This window comes from Tursiops truncatus, chromosome 13 (assembly GCF_011762595.2).
Source record: "Tursiops truncatus isolate mTurTru1 chromosome 13, mTurTru1.mat.Y, whole genome shotgun sequence".
NCBI classification, from domain to species: domain Eukaryota; kingdom Metazoa; phylum Chordata; class Mammalia; order Artiodactyla; family Delphinidae; genus Tursiops; species Tursiops truncatus.
Genome location: NC_047046.1, coordinates 17001652 through 17020505, shown reverse-complemented (window position 1 = coordinate 17020505; position 18854 = coordinate 17001652). Strand labels below are relative to the sequence as shown.

General features: G+C 42.7%; 1 protein-coding gene and 1 long non-coding RNA gene across 3 annotated transcripts in view; both read left to right on the top strand.

Moving 5' to 3' along the window:
* Positions 1 to 987: 987 nt before the first annotated feature.
* The window catches only part of ANKRD13A (ankyrin repeat domain 13A), a 39947-nt gene continuing 22080 nt past the window's right edge, over positions 988 to 18854 (top strand). For both annotated transcript variants that reach the window (XM_019950212.3, XM_019950213.3), the window contains exon 1: positions 988 to 1365. In XM_019950212.3, the coding sequence (XP_019805771.1) occupies positions 1270 to 1365 (96 nt within the window). In that variant the 5' untranslated portion in view covers positions 988 to 1269. The remainder of the gene's footprint in view (positions 1366 to 18854) is intronic.
* LOC109552582 (uncharacterized) lies at positions 1374 to 4575 on the top strand. The gene is made up of 2 exons (XR_002179423.2): positions 1374 to 1608; positions 4333 to 4575. It is a non-coding gene; the product is annotated as an uncharacterized lncRNA (long non-coding RNA).

Here is an 18854-nt window from a genome sequence, read left to right as displayed (position 1 = left end):
CTTTAAAAATATATATATTTATTTATTTTTGGCTGTGTTGGGTCTTTGCTGCTGCATGCAGGCTTTCTCTAGTTGTGGCGAGTGGGGGCTATTCTTCGTTGCAGTGCGCAGGCTTCTCATTGCAGTGGCTTCTCATTGTGGAGCACGGGCTCTAGGCGTGCGGGCTTCAGTAGTTGTGGCACGCGGGCTCAGTAGTTGTGGCTCGCGGGCTCTAGAGCACAGGCTCAGTAGTTGTGGCACACGGGCTTAGTTGCTCCGCGGCATGTGGGATCTTCCCAGACCAGGGATTGAACTCGTGTCCTCTGCATTGGCAGGTGGATTCTTAACCACTGTGCCACCAGGGAAGCCCCGGAAAGCAACTTTTTAAAATTGTATAAAAAATCAAAATAAATAAAAGTAAAAAATAAATAAATTAAAAAGAATCAGAGCTACCAGAATAGCAAAAAAAAAAAAAAAAAAAAAATTACGTGGTTCAAAATGTGCCGAAGTTGAGAAATCCTGAGATAGAACCATCCTCTTATTGTGCAACTATTTAATGCCACTTCTCCAGAGTTTATAATTCCCCCTTGAAAATTGTTTGGTGCTGCCCACTTCCAAAATGGCTCCTGACCAATCGTGGAAGCATATGCCCAGGTCCAAAAAGGCTAGGGAGTCAGTAACTAGAATGGTTTGGTCCAGGCGCCTGTTGTCAACCCCGTGACCACAGAGCCGGTGGAATAGGCCCAGTTGTGGACCGAACCATATGAGAAAGCTGGAGCAGGGGGAAAAGGGGTGATGAAGGGTAGACCGAGTTTTCCATGTAGAGATTCTGGGCTAAAGAAGAGAGTTTTAACTCTGTTTTGGACATTACTGTGTTTCCAGATGTGGACTTCAGGTGGGTGGGGTTAGGCGGACCCCGGACCAGGTGGTTGTCCTCTTCTCCCCCCCGCCACGGCGCGCGGTGGTTCCCTCCCTGCACTTCCCTGTTTGGGGCAGTTCTGCCCGCAGAAGTCGGTTCGGGAGCTGTCAGCGCAGGCGGGAGCGCGGCGGGGCGCGGGGTGGGCGCGGCCGACCCCGTCCCCGACCCGGCCCGCGACCGCCGACCTCTCGCGCGTGCCCCTTACCTGGCTAGCTAGTCCCCCTTGCCTCGTACCGCGCCCCTTGCTCGCTCCCCTGGTTCTCTCGCTCGCCGGCCGCCGGGCGGGCGGGCGGGCGGGCGGGCGCCGGAGACCCTGCCGGTGCTGAGACTTGGCAAGCGGGCGGTGAGGGCCCGGCTGCGGCCTCCTCGCCATGTCCTCTGCCTGCGACGCTAGCGGCCACTTCCCTTTACACGTCCTGGTCTGGAACAACGACTACCGGCAGCTGGAGAAGGAGCTGCAGGGCCAGGTGAGGGGCGAGGCGGGGGTCCGCCCCCGGCGAGAGGAGGGGGGAGTCGGGGGTCGCATCGCCTCCCTGAGCCCATCTCCAGTCCTCTGCCCTCGGGGCCCCGCAGACCCCTTCCACTCTGCAGTCGTGGGACAATAATAATAATAATAACAACAACATGTATTGAGTGTTTAATGTGTTCCAGGCCCTGTGTCGAGGTTTTATATATGTTATCTTTCTCAGCCTTTCCAGCAACCCTAGGAGGTAGGTACTATCGTTAAATTTGACAGAGAAGGAAACTGAGGCTCTCAGAGGTTATGTGCCTTACACAAGGTCCCTCACCTAATAAATACCAAATCAGGATTTTTAACTCTGGCCAGCTGGCTCCAGAGCGCACCGTCTTAACCAATTAGGCCTGCCTCTCCCCAAAATGTATGAGCAACACACACCTCTCACCCCACCCATACGTTTTGTAAGGAAGGGCTTGGTTGGGTTTGGAGTCCAGGTTCTAACTTGCCCTGTGACCTTGGGCAAGGCATTTTCCTTTTCTGGCCCACGTCCACTTATTTGTAGAATGAGGGTGTTGATACCCCTGTGGGCAAATCTTGTACTTGACTATTATCAATAGGTCAAGTTTGAGAATCACTGGTGCACAGCATCCTTAAAATCACTTTCTGTTTTAAAGTGCTTTGATTCCTTACCTTTTATTTATTCCCATCTGTATAAGCAGTGGTTCTCAGTTGGAAGTGATTTCATCCCTCATCCCACACATCAAGTAATTAATGGGGACATTTTTGGTTGTTACAAGTGGGGAGTGGGTGTTACTGGAATCTAATGGGTAGAGGCCAGGGAAGCTGCTCAATATCCTATAATGCACAAATGCGTAAGACACCCCCCTCCCCAACTAAGATTTATCTGTCCCAAAATGTCAGTAGCATTTTGCTTGAGAAACCCTGCCTTAAAGGCATCCCAGCAATTCTGGGAGGTATTGGTATCCTCAAGTTACAAACTAACAGACTTAGCAGTTAGGATGAGGATTTGTAATTATTTGGTATAATTGTTCTGGTTGACTTCATTTTATCCAGTGTGCTAAAGTTCTGGTGTTTGAATGGCTCCAATTTGATGCTGTAATCGTCAAGAAATTTTAGAGGAAAAGGGGCATTGGTTTTCTTATGGTTGGCAAAAATTGAGCAAGGTCAGCATCCCCCCATGTGATGAATGGTTACTGCTAAGTGTGTTCTTGTACCTTGACGTCTCCCTTTTAAGTCTGTTGAGCACCCACTGGAAGTCAAAAGTTGCTCTTTTTTCATTTAAATTCTCTATCCCGACAGAATAAACTTTCGTTGTAAGCGTCATTGCTGTTAATTAGATCATGCCCCCAGAGTAGATGATTCACCATTAGGCATTGCGGTATACCTGAAGATTTAATTCCCTTTCTCTTACTAAACGTGGCTCAGAGAGAATCCTCCATGATTTTGCTCTCAGATTTCAGTCTCACCTTGGACACTTTAAAAATGACCGGACAGTCTTGTTTTTAGTTCTGCTGCGTTTTGCTTCTGCACTTCCTCGGTATCGGGGCCGCCCAGCTTCTTACGAAATATTGAGATAAAGTACAAGGAAAGTCACAAAACTAAAATCCTATTCGATAGAGAGGGTCATCATTGTCCTTAAACCACACACACGTTCAATACTGATTTCTGAAAGCAGCAGGCTTTCTGTTCATTGGAGTGAGGAAAAGAGTTTAAATGAAGTGCAGTCTTTCTTTATAGAAAAACTTGTTCGATAAGACCAAGTCTTGGTTTATAATCTACAATGTGGCATGGTTGAATTATTTCTTTTTCCTGCAAGCTGTGATAGACATGTTCATCGAAAGTTCGCTGTGCCTCTTACCTTGAAAAACGTTAAGGACATTCGCGATTAGAGAATTATAAGTTTGCAGCAGGTTGTCCCGGAGTAAATTGATCCTTAATGCCTTTGACTGGCAAGGAGGTCAGGAGAGAATATTCATCTTTGCTAATTATTTGGTTTTGGCTTTGTTATTGGTTATCACTGTAGATCATTCCACAGGATCCTGTTTTCTCTGGGGAAGGGATAGTTGAAGTGTATTCAGAAAGAACATCTTGACCGTGGAAGCTTGATTGTCGTGAGCACGCAATCCAGTTTCGATCCTGAAACTTGGCCGTTGAAGGGGTGGACACGGGGCTGGCTTCAAGGGTGTGCGACCTGGCAGTTGCACAGGGCCTTGTGCTCAGAAGTGGCTGGTGCTTGGTGGTTTTTTTTTTTTTTTTTTTGGCTGTGCTGTGCGGCATGCGGGATCTTAGTTCTCCAACCAGGGATCGAACCCGTGCCCCCTGCAGTGGAAGCGTGGAGTCTTAACCACTGGACCACTTAACCACTGGACCAGGCAGGGAAGTCCCTCGTGCTTGGTTTAATGCTCTGCAGTTATCGTCTTGAAGTTCTAAATTTTTTTTTTTTGATTAAGGGGCCTTGCATTTTGATTTTTCTCTGGGTCCTGCAAATTATGTAACTGCTTCAGGGTCAAGAAGTTGATAATTGATGTCATTAAAGTACAAGGCAGGGAATATTTTGCTGCTTTCATATTTATCGAGATCCTCTGTTAATTACAAAACAGTTGCCTACACCTGTGCCTTGGAGGCAGTTAGGTTAATGGCCAGTGCTATCGCAGGTTAGGTTGTGAGCTTGGGTGCCTAATTTACCCTTGCCGAATCGGTTCATCACCTGTCAAAACACGGTATTTTGCTGTTTTGCCAGGCACCGTGCTGAAATGTTTTATGTGAAGTTTTAGATTTAATTCTCACATCAGTCCCCTGGGGTGAGTGCTATTGTGATTCCTATTTCACAGATGAGGAAACGGAGGTGGAGAGGTCCAGTCACCTGCTTACCCAGTAGTTGAACTAGGATATCAACCCAGAAAGTCACAGTCTGCTTAGTCCTGTATTCTTAACCCTTCCGCTTTACTTCTTTCAGTGAAAGTGCCTCCATTTCAGGATTCTGGAGAATGAAGCAGAGAACAGATCAGAAAGCAAAGGCACTTAGTAAATGGGAGCAGTACATTTACCATACTTGCTGCTGCTATCATTATAATCATCCTGGGAATGTGGCTTCTTTTATGTATGTTCCAATTTTTCTACAAAGAACACGTATTGGTTGCATAATTAAAAACAAAAAAATTCTTATCACCCCAGCAATAAAACCAGCTGTTTCACTTGAGGCTTTGTTTGCCCGTAATTTTCTGCTGTCCGTTCCTTCATTCCTTCCATCCCACGAGTGAGACATGAAGCAGGCACACTGGTAGCTATAAGAATTTTATTTTGTTCTAGGAACAGTGGCACAGAAAGAATCAAGTTTATCCAGATGAAGAGGATAAGCACGTGTTTCTGAGTGTGAGTGAGTCAGCCCCAGTGCCACTGTCTTGCTAATAGCTGGAGTTCACTGCTTGTGTAACTTTGCCAGTGATGAGATTGTTTCACGCTTTCAACGTTTACTCAGCAGAGGCACTTTATTAAGTGCCTCTTAACCCATCAGCTCTACTGCCTTTAATATTCAGCGGGGCCTTGAAGTTGATTGGTGCAGTTGAAATGATTTGTGTTATGGTTATGTCATTTGTCACTTAGCCAGAGAGGTCTGTTAAACATCTTTTGGCCTTCCTGCTGATGCTGGAAGAATGAAGGAAAATTTACAGGGACAAATGCAAAGGTCAGTCAGTGCACCTTAGCAGGGGAGAGAAAGCCCTGGGATCGAGTGGAGTGGAGGGTGGCAGATGATGCCTGACTCCAGGGCCAGCCCCCTGTTAGGGAGCCAGCAGCGAAAGCACAAAATCTGGGCAAGAGGAAGAGGATGTTCTACGCAGCTACAGTGCCCGGAGCCTGACCAGGGAACCACCCCGGGGTTCTCATCCCAGCCAGGGGCTAGGCTGGGTGAGGCCACTGGGCACACGTTCAAGCCAGTGCCTGTTGGCTAGAGGCCCGCTGTGAGCCAGAGCCTTGCATCCAAGGGGAAGAGCCTGGAGCCTCCTCTCAGCTGCTCCTCCTCAGCCCTCAGAGGCTCAGGCTCACCTTAGGACCCAGGCTTGTATGGCTTCCTGACCCCGACCCCTGACTCGGAGTGGGAGAACCAGCTCAGGCCATAGCTGCAGAGGACCAAGGCGGTCTGAGAGTGCACAGGAATGAGGGTGGTTGACTCTCTCAAGCGAATGGAGGGCTGCTTAGCAGCCTCTTACCTGAGGCCTCCCCAGGAGGCCCCTGTGAGAGTTTCTGAAGCTCTGGCTGTGTGCTAGGGACCAAGGCTCAGAGGGGTTGAGTAATCCACCCAAGGCTAGTGAGGGGTCCGGAAGTGGGCCCAGTTGTCTGGCTCTGCAGCCCGTACTCAGCTGCGCCTTGACTGCGGCTGGAGAACAGCGGGCAGGCAAAGAGGGCTTGGACAAGAAAAGTCAGTGGGCTTACATTATCACATAAGGAGACGTGTAGAAATCTCATTCCTTTTCTTCTTTTGGGGCACGATGATAGTTAAGAGGGTGGGGATTTTTAATTTGGTACGGCTCATGACTGAAGAAACTTAAAGGAAAAACTTGCATGGTCAACTTCGACAGTGAATTCCAGTTAAATTCTGAAAGCTCTTGCTCACTAAACTAACGTCATTAGTTGAAGACCCTAAGCTCCACTATTAACTGTAAGGAAATTTGAACAAATCCCTTTTAGGGAGAAAGTGACGGCTTGTATGAAACTATGTAATGTAGGTGTATGATAATAAGTGCTGGCTCTTCGAAGTGCTTTCTGTGTGGGTTAGGCTTGTGCCTTTGCCCTTGTAAGAACTTTGTAAGGTAGGTGGGGTTTTATTGTTTTTTTTTAATCCTGTTTTACAAGGGAGCAAACTGAAGCTCAAGAGAAATTAAGCAACTCGTCAAACAGCATATAGATAGAGAGTAGATAGATTAGTTTTATGTCTTACATAAAACACATATGTTGGTTTTCAAACATCTTTATTGAGATATAATTCACTTATGCAATTCACTCATTAAAGTATATTATTCACTGTTTTTTAGTATATTCAGAGTTGTGTGACTGTCACCACTATCACATTCCAGAACATTTTCATCACCCCAAAAGGAAACCCCACACCCATTAGCTGTCATTTCCTATTTCCCCCCAACACCTTCAGCCCCAGACAACCATTAAGCTGCTTGCTATCTGTACAGATTTGCTTATTCTGGACATTTCATGTAAATGCAGTCATACAATATGTGGCCTTTTGTGTTTGGCTTCTTTAACCTAACATGATGTTTTCAAGGTTCATGCATGTTGTGGAGGTATTAGTACTTCATTCCTTTTAATGGCTGAATAATATTCCATTGTATGTATAGAGTACATTTTGTTTATTCATTTGCCAGTTGATGGACATTTGTTTTTTCCCACCTTTCGGCCATTATGAATAATGCTGCTATGCATATCTGTGTGCAAGTTTTTGTGTGGTTGTATGTTTTTATTTTTTTTGGGTAAACACCTGCAAGTGGAATTGCTGGGTCTTATAGTAATTCTATGTTTAACTTTTGGAGGAACTGCCAACTCTTTTTCAAATTGACTGCACCATTTTACATTCCCACCAGCAGTGTATGAGGCTTCTAGTTTCTCCACATCCTTGTCAACACTTGTTATTGTCTGTCTTTTTGATTGTAGCCATCCTAATGGGGGTGAGGTATTATCACTTTGTGGTCTTGTGTTGCATTACCCTAATGATTAGTTATGTTGAGCATCTTTCATGTGCTTATTGGGCATTGGCATATCTTCTTTGAAGAAATGTCTATTTAAATCCTTTGCCCATTTTAAAACTGGATTATTTGTCTTTTTAGTCTTGAGTAGTTAGAGTTCTTCATATTTTCCGGATACTAGCCCCTTATTAAGCATATGACTTGCAAATATTTTCTTCCATTCTTTAGGTTGTCTTTTTACTTTCTTTATGTCATTTGAAGTACAGCAGTTTTCAGTTTAGATGGAGTGTAGTTTATCTGCATTTTCTTTTGTCTCTTATGCATTTGGTGTTGTATCTGAGAAGGTTTTGGTTAACGCAAGTTCACAAAGATATAATCCTATGTTTTCTCCTAAGAGTTTTAGTGTTTTAGCTCTTACATTTAGGTTTTTGATCAACTTTGAGCTAATTTTTGCATATGGTATATACAGTACTTCATTCTTTTGCATGTGGATATCTAGTTGTTCAAGTACCATTTGTTGAAAAGATTATTCTTTCCCCATTGAGTTATTTTGGTGCGCTTGTTGAAAATCAATTGACCATAAATGTATAAGTTTATTTCTGGACTCTAGATTGTATTCCATTGATTTATATGTCTGTCCTTTTGCCAGTACCACACTGTCTTGATTGCTGTAGCTTTGTGTAGTAAGTTTTGAAATTGGGAAGTGTGAATCCTCAAATTTTACTCTTTGTTTCAAGATGGTTTTGGCTATTCTGGGTTCCTTGCATTTCCTATGAATCTTAGTATAAGCTTGTTCGTTTCTGCAGAAAGTCAGCTGGAATTTTGATAGAGATTGCATTGACTCTGTAGCTCAGTTTAGGGAGTTTTGACATGTTAAAATATTAAGTCTTCTGAACCATGAACATGGGATGCTTTTCCATTTATTTAGATCTTAATTTCTTTCAACAATGCTTTATGGTTTTCAGAGTATAAGGTTTATACTTCTTTTTTTACTTATTCCCAAATGTTTTATTCTTTTCAATGCTGTTGTAAAAGGAATTTTAAAAAAAGTAATTAATTAATTCATTCATTTTTGGCTGCATTTGGTCTTCGTTGCTGCATGCAGTCTTTCTCTAGTTGCAGCAAGCGGGGGCTACTCTTTGTTGCAGTGTGCAGGCTTCTCATTGCAGTGGCTTCTCTTGTTGCAGAGCATGGGCTCTAAGCGCGCAGGCTCAGTAGTTGTGGCCCACTGGGTTAGTTGCTCTGCGGCATGTGGGATCTTCCCTGATGAAGGCTCGAACCCGTGTCTCCTGCATTGGCAGGCGGATTCTTAACCACTGCACCACCAGGAAAGCCCTGTAAAAGGAATTTTTAAAGTTTCATTTTTGAGTTGCTACGAGTGTATAGATATACAATTGATTTTTCTGTATTGCTCTCGTATCCTGCAGCCTTGCAGAAATCATTAGTTCTAATAGTTTTTAAGTAGATTTCTTAGGATTTTCTATATATGAGATCATGTTGTCTGTGAGTAGAGATAGTTTTATGTCTTCCTTTCCAACCTGGATGCCTTTTATTTATTTTTCTTGCCTTATTGCCTTGGTTAGAACCTCTAGTACAATGCTGAATAGAAGTGATGAAAGAGAACATTCTTGTCTTGTTCCTGTCTTAGGAGGAAAGCATCCAGTCCTTCACCATTAAATATGATATTAGCTGTGGGGTTTTCACAGGCGGATGCTGTTTGAGGAAGTTCCCTTCCATTCCTAGTTTGTTGAGTGTTTTTTTATCATGAAGGGGTGTGGGATTTTGTGAAATGCTTTTTCTGCATTGTCTTAGTCCATTTGAGCTGCGGTAACAAATATCATAGAGTGGATAGTTTATAAACAATAGAAATTTATTTCTTATAGTTCTGGAGCCTTGAAGTCCAAGATCATGGTGCCAGCAGGTTTGGTGTGGTGGCTGCTGAGGGCTCTCCTCCTGGTTCATAGCAGGTGCATTCTCACTGTGTCCTAACATGGTAGAAGGTGGTTAGCAAGCTCTCTGGAGCCTCTTTTATAAAGGCACTAATTCCGTTCATGAGGGCTTCACTCTCATGATCTAAGCACTTCCCAAAGGCCCCACTTCCTAATACCATCATCTTTAGAGGTTAAGATTTCAACATACAAAGTTTGGGTGGACACTTCGCCTTCAGACCACAGCATGCATTTATCGAGATGGTCATGTGTTTTTTATTTTATTTTATTCTATTGATATGCTGTGTTACATTAATTGATTGTCAGATGTTAAGCCACCCTTGGCATTTGTGGGGTAAACTCACTTGGTCATGGTGTACAATAGCCCTTTTTATATGTTGCTGAATTTACTTTGCTAGAATATTGTTGAGGATTTTTGTACCTGTATTCACAAGAGATACTGGTCTGTGGTTTTCTTTTTGGTGACGTGTTCATCATCAGGATAATACTGGGCTTATAAAATGAATTGGGAAGTTTTCCTTCCTCTTCTGTTTTTTTGGGTTTGTGAAGAATTGGTATTAATTTATTGAACGTTTGGTAGAATTCACCAGTGAAGCCATCTAGGCCTGAGGTTTTTATCCTGGGAAGTTTTAAAATTACTGATTCAATCTCTTTTCTTGTTATAAATTTTTTTCAGGTTTTCTATTTTTTCCTAAGTCAGTTTTGCTAGTTTGTGGCTGTCTAGGAGTACGTGCATTTCATCTAAATTCTAATTTGTTGGCATATGGTTGTTCATAGCATTCATTTACAATACTTCTAATTTCTGTAGAGATGTTAGTAATATCCTCTTTTACATTCCGATTTTGGTAACTTTAGTCTTCTCTCTCTTTTTTTTCCTTCGTCAGTCTAGCTGAAATTTTGTCAATTTTGTTGATATTTTCCAAGAGCCAACTTTTGGTTTTGTTGATTTTTCTCTATTGATTTTCTATCCTTTTTTTCCACTCTAATTGTTATTCATCCATTGTTTTAAATCACACTGTCACCGTAATATACTATATTATTCTTCCTTCCTTCTCTCCTTTCAAATGAGGAGAGGCACAGGAGGCTCTGAACAGTTAGCCATGCAAAGTGTGCAGCTATGTGGCTCCGACATACAGTTTTCCCTGTGGTCCAAAACAGAAAAATGTCAACAAAATATATTTGGCTTTCATTTTATACATGGTATCTTAATGGTTGCCCAGGAGCTTAGTCCGAGATGTTAGTTTTGTTCTGGGGTATGAATTAAAGTAAGTAGAGTTTCCCCTTTTGTGTGGTAAATATTGTTAAGCATCTCCTGTGTCGGGCAGTATGCTAACCCTAGCACCTTTCATGTAGTACATTGAACTTGTTGAGTAAGAAAACAGTATCTGGGGCTTCCCTGGTGGCGCAGTGGTTGAGAGTCTGCCTAACGATGCCAGGGACACAGGTTCATGCCCCGGTCCGGGAAGATCCCACATGCCGCGGCGCGGCTAGGCCCGTGAGCCATGGCCGCTGAGCCTGCGCGTCCGCAGCCTGTGCTCCGCAGCGGGAGAGGCCACAACAGTGAGAGGCCCGCGTACCGCAAAAAAAAAAAAAAAAAAAAAAAGAAAAAGAAAACAGAATCTGTAAGAGACATGAAAGAAAATAATGAATTTGCTAATTATTTCTTTCCTAATAAACTTCAGCTTAGTTAATAGTTTAAAGCCATATTACTTTTTTTAAAGAACGATGATTTAATGCAAATTAGAGTCTACGGTGGCAGAAGCTAAGAAATAGGAGACTCGGATCCTGCCCTTTGGACGCTTTGGTGAGATAGACAGGCCGTCCCCTTGGGAAAAGTCAGGGACTCCCAGGAGGTGGTGTGGGCCCCGTTCCAGGATACTTGTTGGCATTTCAGCACCTGAGAGAACGCTGAGGCCTGGGGTTGGTCCAGGAGGACGCATGTTCACTTAGCAGAATGTCTTCGACCACTTCTATTTTTCCTCAGTAGCAGTTCCTGTCTTCACTCCACAATAGCCACGATACAATTAGCAAAACAGGGAAGCTCAGTAGCTGTTGGAGAGTAGCTGCTTACCCACAGTCCGGCTTACCTTCCTTTCCTGTGGCTGATAGTGGCTTGTTCTGGGTATCTCTGGAGGCTGCACAACAACTAGCATCTCAAATCAACATAAAGCACATTTTCTCAGCAGTATCATGGCACGTAAAACTTTTTATATTCCAAAAGCCCCATGGCAGTTTCTTGTGTCCTTGGAAGAACATCCAGAGCCGTCTTTGGAAGGCAGCACCCAGTTGTTCAGACTGAGCTCTGGAGACCCAGCGCAGGTGCCGGGAGGAGGGCCAAAATAGGAATGAAGAGTCAAAGCCAAATGGACATTTATCTGCAAATATGTCCACACACATGCCTGGTGGATCATGCTGGTTGTCTGTGGAACCCGTGGGTGCTGCTACTTCAGGGCACTCAACATGCAATAATGAGAGTGGTGTTTTGGTGGGAATCCAGCTAGAGAATGTAATTTTATTCTAACTCAAATTATCTTTTGTACTTTCGGTTTTTTTTTTTTTTTTTTTTTTTTTTTTTTTTTTTTTGCGGTACGCGGGCCTCTCACTGTTTTGGCCTCTCCCGTTGCGGAGCACAGGCTCCGGACGCGCAGACTCAGCGGCCATGGCTCACGGGCCCAGCCGCGCCGCGGCATGTGGGATCTTCCCGGACCAGGGCACGAACCCGTGTCCCCTGCATCGGCAGGCGGACTCTCAACCACTGCGCCACCAGGGAAGCCCTGTACTTTCGGTTTTGATTAAAGTCCTGCACTTCCTGTTCTTGACTTGAATGCTGAGATGTGCTGGAGAAATCCCCCATGTTCCGCATCATAGGGTGGTTGCATTTCCATGAAAGCCCTTAGCCTTATTTAGACTTAATTTGAGTGCTGTTGTGTTCAGTGCCATTCGTGCTTAAGGTTGTGTTCAGTGATCTGAGGCCTATAGCCAGTGTTTATGAGGCACTTAACTTTATAGAAAAAGGAACTTAGTAACTGTCATCTTTATGTATAGCTCCCAGAGTCATGTTTCAGTCTTGCACTTGCAAGCATTCATTTTCCCATATAGTGCTGTCATGATGTGCAAATACTATTTTTAAATTTTTTTTGAAGTTTATTTATTTTTTCATATAGCAGGTTATTATTATCTATTTTATACATATTAGTGTATATATGGCAGTCCCAATCTCCCAACTAATCCCACCACCACCACCATCCCCCTGCCATTTTCTCTCCTTGGTGTCCATACGTTTGTTCTCTACATCTGTGTCACTATTTCTGCCCTGCAAACTGGTTCATCTGTACCATTCTTCTAGGTTCCACATATATGCGTTAATATACGATATTTGTTTTTCTCTTTCTGACTTACTTCACTCTGTATGACAGTCTCTAGATCCATCCATGTCTCTACAAATGACCCAGTTTCGTTCCTTTTTATGGCTGAGTAATATTCCATTGTATATATGTACCACATCTTCTTTATTCATTCCTTTGTTGATGGGCATTTAGGTTGCTGCCATGACCTGGTTATTGTAAATAGTGCTGCAGTGAACATTGGCGTGCATGTGTCTTTTTGAATTATGGTTTTCTCTGGGTATATGCCCAGTAGTGGGATTGCTGGGTCATATGGTAATTCTATTTTTAGTTTTTTAAGGAACCTCCGTACTGTTCTCCATAGTGGCTGTATCAATTTACATTTCCACCAACAGTGCAAGAGGGATCCCTTTTCTCCACACCCTCCCCAGCATTTGTTGTTTGTAGATTTTCTGATGATGCCCATTCTAACTGGTGTGAGGTGATACCTCATTGTAGTTTTGATTTGCATTTCTCTAATAATTAGTGATGTTGAGCAGCTTTTCACGTGCTTCTTGACCATCTGTATGTCTTCTTTGGAGAGATGTCTATTTTGGTCTTCTGCCCATTTTTTTCCCTAATTATTATTTACTTTATTTATTTATTTTTGGCTGCATTGGGTCTTTGTTGCTGTGCGCAGTCTTTCTCTAGTTGCAGTGAGCGGGGGCTACTCTTCGTTGCAGTGTACGGGCTTCTCATTACGATGGCTTCTCTTGTTGCAGAGCACGGGCTCCGGGTGCCCAGACTTCAGGAGTCGTGCCTCACTGGCTCTGGAGCACAGGCTCAGTAGTTGTGGTGCGTGGGCTTAGTTACGCCATGGCATATGGGATCTTCCTGGACCAGGGCTTGAACCTGTGTCCCCTGCATTGGCAGGCACATTCTTAACCACTGGGCCACCAAGGAAGCTTCCCTTGCCCATTTTTGATTGGGTTGTTTATTTTTTTTAATATTGAGCTGCATGAGCTGTTTATATATTTTGGAAATTAATCCTTTGTTGATTCATTGGCAAATATTTTCTCCCATTTTGAGAGTTGTCTTTTTGTCTTGTTTGTAGTTTCCTTTGCTTTGCAAAAGCTTTTAAATTTCGTTAGGTCCCATTTGTTTATTTTTGTTTTTATTTCCATTACTCTAGGAGGTGGATCAAAATAAACCTTGCTGTGATTTATGTCAAAGAGTGTTCTTCCTATGTTTTCCTCTAAGAGTTTTATAGTGTCTGGTCTTACATTTAGGTCTCTAATCCATTTTGTGTATGGATTTTGTGTTTATTTTTGTGTATGGTGTTAGGGAGTGTTCTAATTTCATTCTTTTACATGTAGCTGTCTAGTTTTCCCAGCACCACTTACTGAAGAGACTGTCTTTTCTCCATTGTATATCCTTGTCTCCTTTGTCATAGATTAGTTGACCATAGGTGCGTGGGTTTATCTCGGCTTTCTATCCTGTTCCATTGATCTGTATTTCTGTTTTTGTGCCAGTACCATATTGTCTTGATTACTGTAGCTTTGTAGTATAGTCTGAGGTCAGGGAGTCTGATTCCTCCAGCTCCATTTTTTTCCATCAAGACTGCTTTGGCTATTCGGGGTCTTTTGTGTCTCTATACAAATTTTAAGATTTTTTGTTCTAGCTCTGTAAAAAATGCCACTGGTAATTTGATAGGGATTGCATTGAATCTGTAGATTGCTTTGGGTAGTTTAGTCATTTTCACAATATTGATTCTTGCAATCCAAGAACGTGGTATATCTCTCCATCTGTTTGTGTCATCTGTGATTTCTTTCATCAGTGTTTTATAGTTTTCTGAGTAAAGATTTTCTTATTTATTTATTTATGGCTGCGTTGGGTCTTCATTGCTGCGCGTGGGCTTTCTTTAGTTGCATCGAGCAGGGGCTACTCTTCGTTGTGGTGTGCAGGCTTCTCATTGTGGCGGCTTCTCTTGTTGCGGAGCATGGGCTCTAGGCGTGTGGGCTTCAGTAGTTGTGGCACGCGGGCTCAGTAGTTGTGGCACGCAGGCTCTAGAGTGCAGGCTCAGTAGTTGTGGCGTACGGGCTTAGTTGCTCTGCAGCATGTGGGATCTTCCCGGACCAGGGTTTCAACCTGTGTCCCCTGCATTGGGAGGTGGATTCTTAATCACTGTGCCACCAGGGAAGCCCTGAGTACAGGTCTTTTACCTCCTTAGGTAGGTTTATTCCTAGGTTTTTTTTTTTTTTTTTTTGCAGTACGCGGGCCTCTCACTGTTGTGGCATCTCCTGTTATGGAGCACAGGCTCCGGACGCGCAGGCTCAGCGGCCATGGCTCATGGGCCCAGCCGCTCCGCGGCATGTGGGATCTTCCTGGACCGGGGCACAAACCCGTGTCCCCTGCATCGGCAGGCGGACTCTCAACCACTGCATCACCAGGGAAGCCCTATTCCTAGGTATTTTAGTCTTTTTGTTGCAATGGTGAATGGGATTGTTTCCTTAATTTCTCTTTCTGACCTTTCATTGTTAGTATATAGGAATGAAAGAGATTTCTGTGCATTAATTTTGTATCCTGCAACTTTACCAAATTCATTGATTAGCCTAGTAGTTTTCTGGTTGCATCTTTATGATTCTCTATGTATAGTATCATGTCATCTGCAAACAGTGACAGTTTTACTTCTTCTTTTCCAATTTGTATTCCTTTTGTTTCTTTTTCTTCTCTGATTGCCATGGCTAGGATTTCCCAAACTATGTTGAATAATAGTGGTGAGAGTGGACATCCTTGTCTTGTTCCTGATCTTAGAGGAAATGCTTTCAGTTTTTCACCATTGAGAATGATGTTTACTGTGGGTTTGTCGTATATGGCCTTTATTATGTTGAGGTAGGTTCCCTCTATGCCCACTTTCTGGAGAGTTTTTATCATAAATGGGTACTGAATTTTGGGGAAAGCTTTTTCTGCATCTAGAGAGATGATCATATGGTTTTTCTTCTTCACTTTGTTAATATGGTGTGTCACATTGATTGATGTGCATATATTGAAGAATCCTTGTATCCCTGGGATAAATCCCACTTGATCATTGTGTATGATCCTTTTAATGTGTTGTTGGATTTTGTTTGCTAGTATTTTGTTGAGGATTTTTGCATCTATGTTCATCAGTGATATTGGTCTGTAATTTTCTTTTTTTGTAGTATCTTTGGTTTTGGTATCAGGGTGATGGTGGCCTCATAGAATGGGTTTGGGAGTGTTCCTTCCTCTGCAGTTTTTTGGAAGAGTTTGAGAAGGATGGGTGTTAACTCGTCTCTAAATGTTTGACAGAATTCACCTGTGAAGCCATCTGGTCCTGGACTTTTGTTTGTTGGAAGATTTTTGATCACAGTTTCAATTTCATTCCTTGTGATTGGTCTGTTCTTATTTTCTGTTTCTTCCTGGTTCAGTCTTGGAAGGTTATACCTTTCTAAGAATTTGTCCATTTCTTCCAGGTTGTCCATTTTATTGGCATAGAGTTGCTTGTAGTAATCTCTCATGATCTTTTGTATTTCTGCAGTGTCTGTTGTAACTTCTCCTTTTTCATTTCTTACTTTATTGATATGAGTTCTCTCCCTCTTTTTCTTGATGAACCTGGCTAAAGCTTTATCAATTTTGTTTATCTTCTCAAAGAACCAGCTTTTAGTTTTATTGATATTTGCTGTTGTTTTCTTTGTTTGTATTTCATTTATTTCTGCTGTGATCTTTATGATTTCTTTCCTTCTGCTAACTTTGGGTTTTGTTTGTTCTTCTTTCTCTAGTTCCTTTAGGTGTAAGTTTAGATTGTTATTTGAGATTTTTCTTGTTTCTTCAGGTAGGCTTGTATATAAACTTCCCTCTTAGAACTGCTTTTGTTGCATCCCACAGGTTTTGGATCATGGTGTTTTTGTTGTAATTTGTCTCTAGGTATTTTTTTATTTCCTCTTTGATTTCTTCAGTGATCTCTTGGTTATTTAGTAATGTATTGTTTAGCCTCCATGTGTTTGTGTTTTTTACATTTTTTTCCCTGTGATGGATTTTAATCTCATAGCATTGTGGTCGGAAAAGATGCTTGATATGCTTTCAATTTTCTTAAATTTACCGAGGCTTGATTTGTGACCCGAAATGTGATCCTGGAGAATGTTCTGTGCGCACTTGAGAAGAAAGTGTAATTTGTTGTTTTGGGGTGGAATTTCCTATAAATATCAATTAAATCTATCTGGTCTGTTGTGTCATTTAAAGCTTGTGTTTCTTTATTAATTTTCTGTCTGTATGATCTGTCCATTGGTGTAAGTGAGGTGTTAAAGTTCCCCACTATTATTGTGTTACTGTCAGTTTCCTCTTTTATAGCTGTTAGTTGCCTGATGTATTGAGGTGCTCCTGTGTTGGGTGCATATATATTTATAATTGTTATATCTTCTTGGATTGATCCCTGATCATTATGTAGTGTCCTTCCTTGTCTCTTGTAACATTCTTTATTTTAAAGTCTATTTTATCTGATACGAGTATTGCTACTCCAGCTTTCTTTTGATTTCCATTTGCATGGAATATGTTTTTCCATCCTCTCACTTTCAGTCTGTATGTGTCCCTAGGTCTGAAGTGGGTCTCTTGTAGACAGCATGTATGTGGGTCTTGTTTTTGTATCCATTCAGTAAGCCTGTGTCTTTTGGTTGGAACATTTAATCCATTCACGTTTAAGGTAATTATCAATTTGTATATTCCTGTTACCATTTTCTGAATTGTTTTGGTTTGTTTTTGTAGGTCCTTTTCCTTTCTTGTGTTTCCCACTTAGAGAAGTTCCTTTAGCATTTGCTGTAGAGCTGGTTTGGTGGTGCTGAATTCTCTTAGCTTTTGCTTGTCTGTAAGGCTTTTGATTTCTCTGTTGAATCTGAATGAGATCCTTGCCGGCTAGAGTAATCTTGGTTGTAGGTTCTTCCCTTTCATCACTTTAAATATATCATGCCACTCCTTTCTGGCTTGTAGCGTTTCTGCTGAGAAATCAGCTGTTAACCTTATGGGAGTTCCCTTGTTTGTTATTTGTCATTTTTCCCTTGTTGCTTTCAATAATTTTCTTTGTCTTTAATTTTTGTCAATTTGATTACTATGTGTCTCAGCATGTCTCTCCTTGGGTTTATCCTTTATGGGACTCTCTGCGCTTCCTGGACTTGGGTGGCTATTTCCTTTCCCATGTTAGGGAAGTTTTCGACTATAATCTCTTCAAATATTTTCTCGGGTCCTTTCTCTCTCACTTCTCCTCCTGGGACCCCTATAATGTGAATGTTGTTGCATTTAATGTTGTCCCAGAGGTCTCTTAGGCTGTCTTCATTTCTTTTCAATCTTTTTTCTTCATTCTGTTCTGCGGCAGTGAATTCCACCATTCTGTCTTCCAGGTCACTTATCCGTTCTTCTGCCTCATTTATTCTGCTATTGATTCCTTCTGGCGTATTTTTCATTTCAGTTATTGGATTGTTCATCTCTGTTTGTTTGTTCTTTAGTGTTTGTTCTTTAATTCTTCTAGGTCTTTGTTAAACATTTCTTGCATCTTCTCGATCTTTGCCTCCATTCTTTTTCCAAGGTCCTGGATCATCTTCACTATCATTATTCTGAGTTCTTTCTCTGGAAGGTTGCCTATCTCCACTTCATTTAGTTGTTTTTCTGGGGTTTTATCTTGTTCCTTCATCTGGTACAAAGTCCTCTGCCTTTTCATTTTGTCTGTCTTTCTGTGAATGTGGTTTTCCTTCCACAGGCTGCAGAATTGTAGTTCTTCTTGCTTCTGCTGTCTGCCCTCTGGTGGATGAGGCTATCTAAGAGGCTTGTACAAGCTTCCTGATCAGAGGGACTGGTGGTGGGTGGAGCTGGGTGTTGCCCTGGTGGGCAGAGCTCAGTAAAACTTTAATCTGCTTGTCTGCTGATGGGTGGGGCTGAGTTCCCTCCTGTTGGTTGTTTGGCCTGAGGCAACCCAGCACTGGAGCCTACTGGGCTCTTTGCTGGGGCTAATGGTGGACTCTGGGAGGGCTCACGCCAAGGAGTACTTCCCAGAACTTTTGCTGCCAGTGTCCTTGTCCCCATGGTGAGCCACAGCCACCTCTGTCCCGCCTCTGCAGGAGACCCTCCAACACTAGCAGGTAGGTCTGATTTAGTCTCCTATGGGGTCAGTGCTCCTTCCCCTAGGTCCCACTGCTCACACTACTTTGTATGTGCCCTCCAAGAGTGGAGTCTCTGTTTCCTCCAGTCCTGTTGAAGTCCTGCAGTCAAATCCCACTAGCCTTCAAAGTCTGATTCTCTAGGAATTCCTCCTCCCGTTGCCAGACCCCCAGATTGGGAAGCCTGACATGGGGCTCAGAACCTTCACTCCAGTGGGTGGACTTCTGTGGTATAAGTGTTCTCCAGTTTGTGAGTCACCCCCCCAGCAGTTATGGGATTTGATTTTATTGTGATTGTGCCCCTCTTACCATCTCATTGTGGCTTCTCCTTTGTCTTTGGATGTGGGGTATCTAT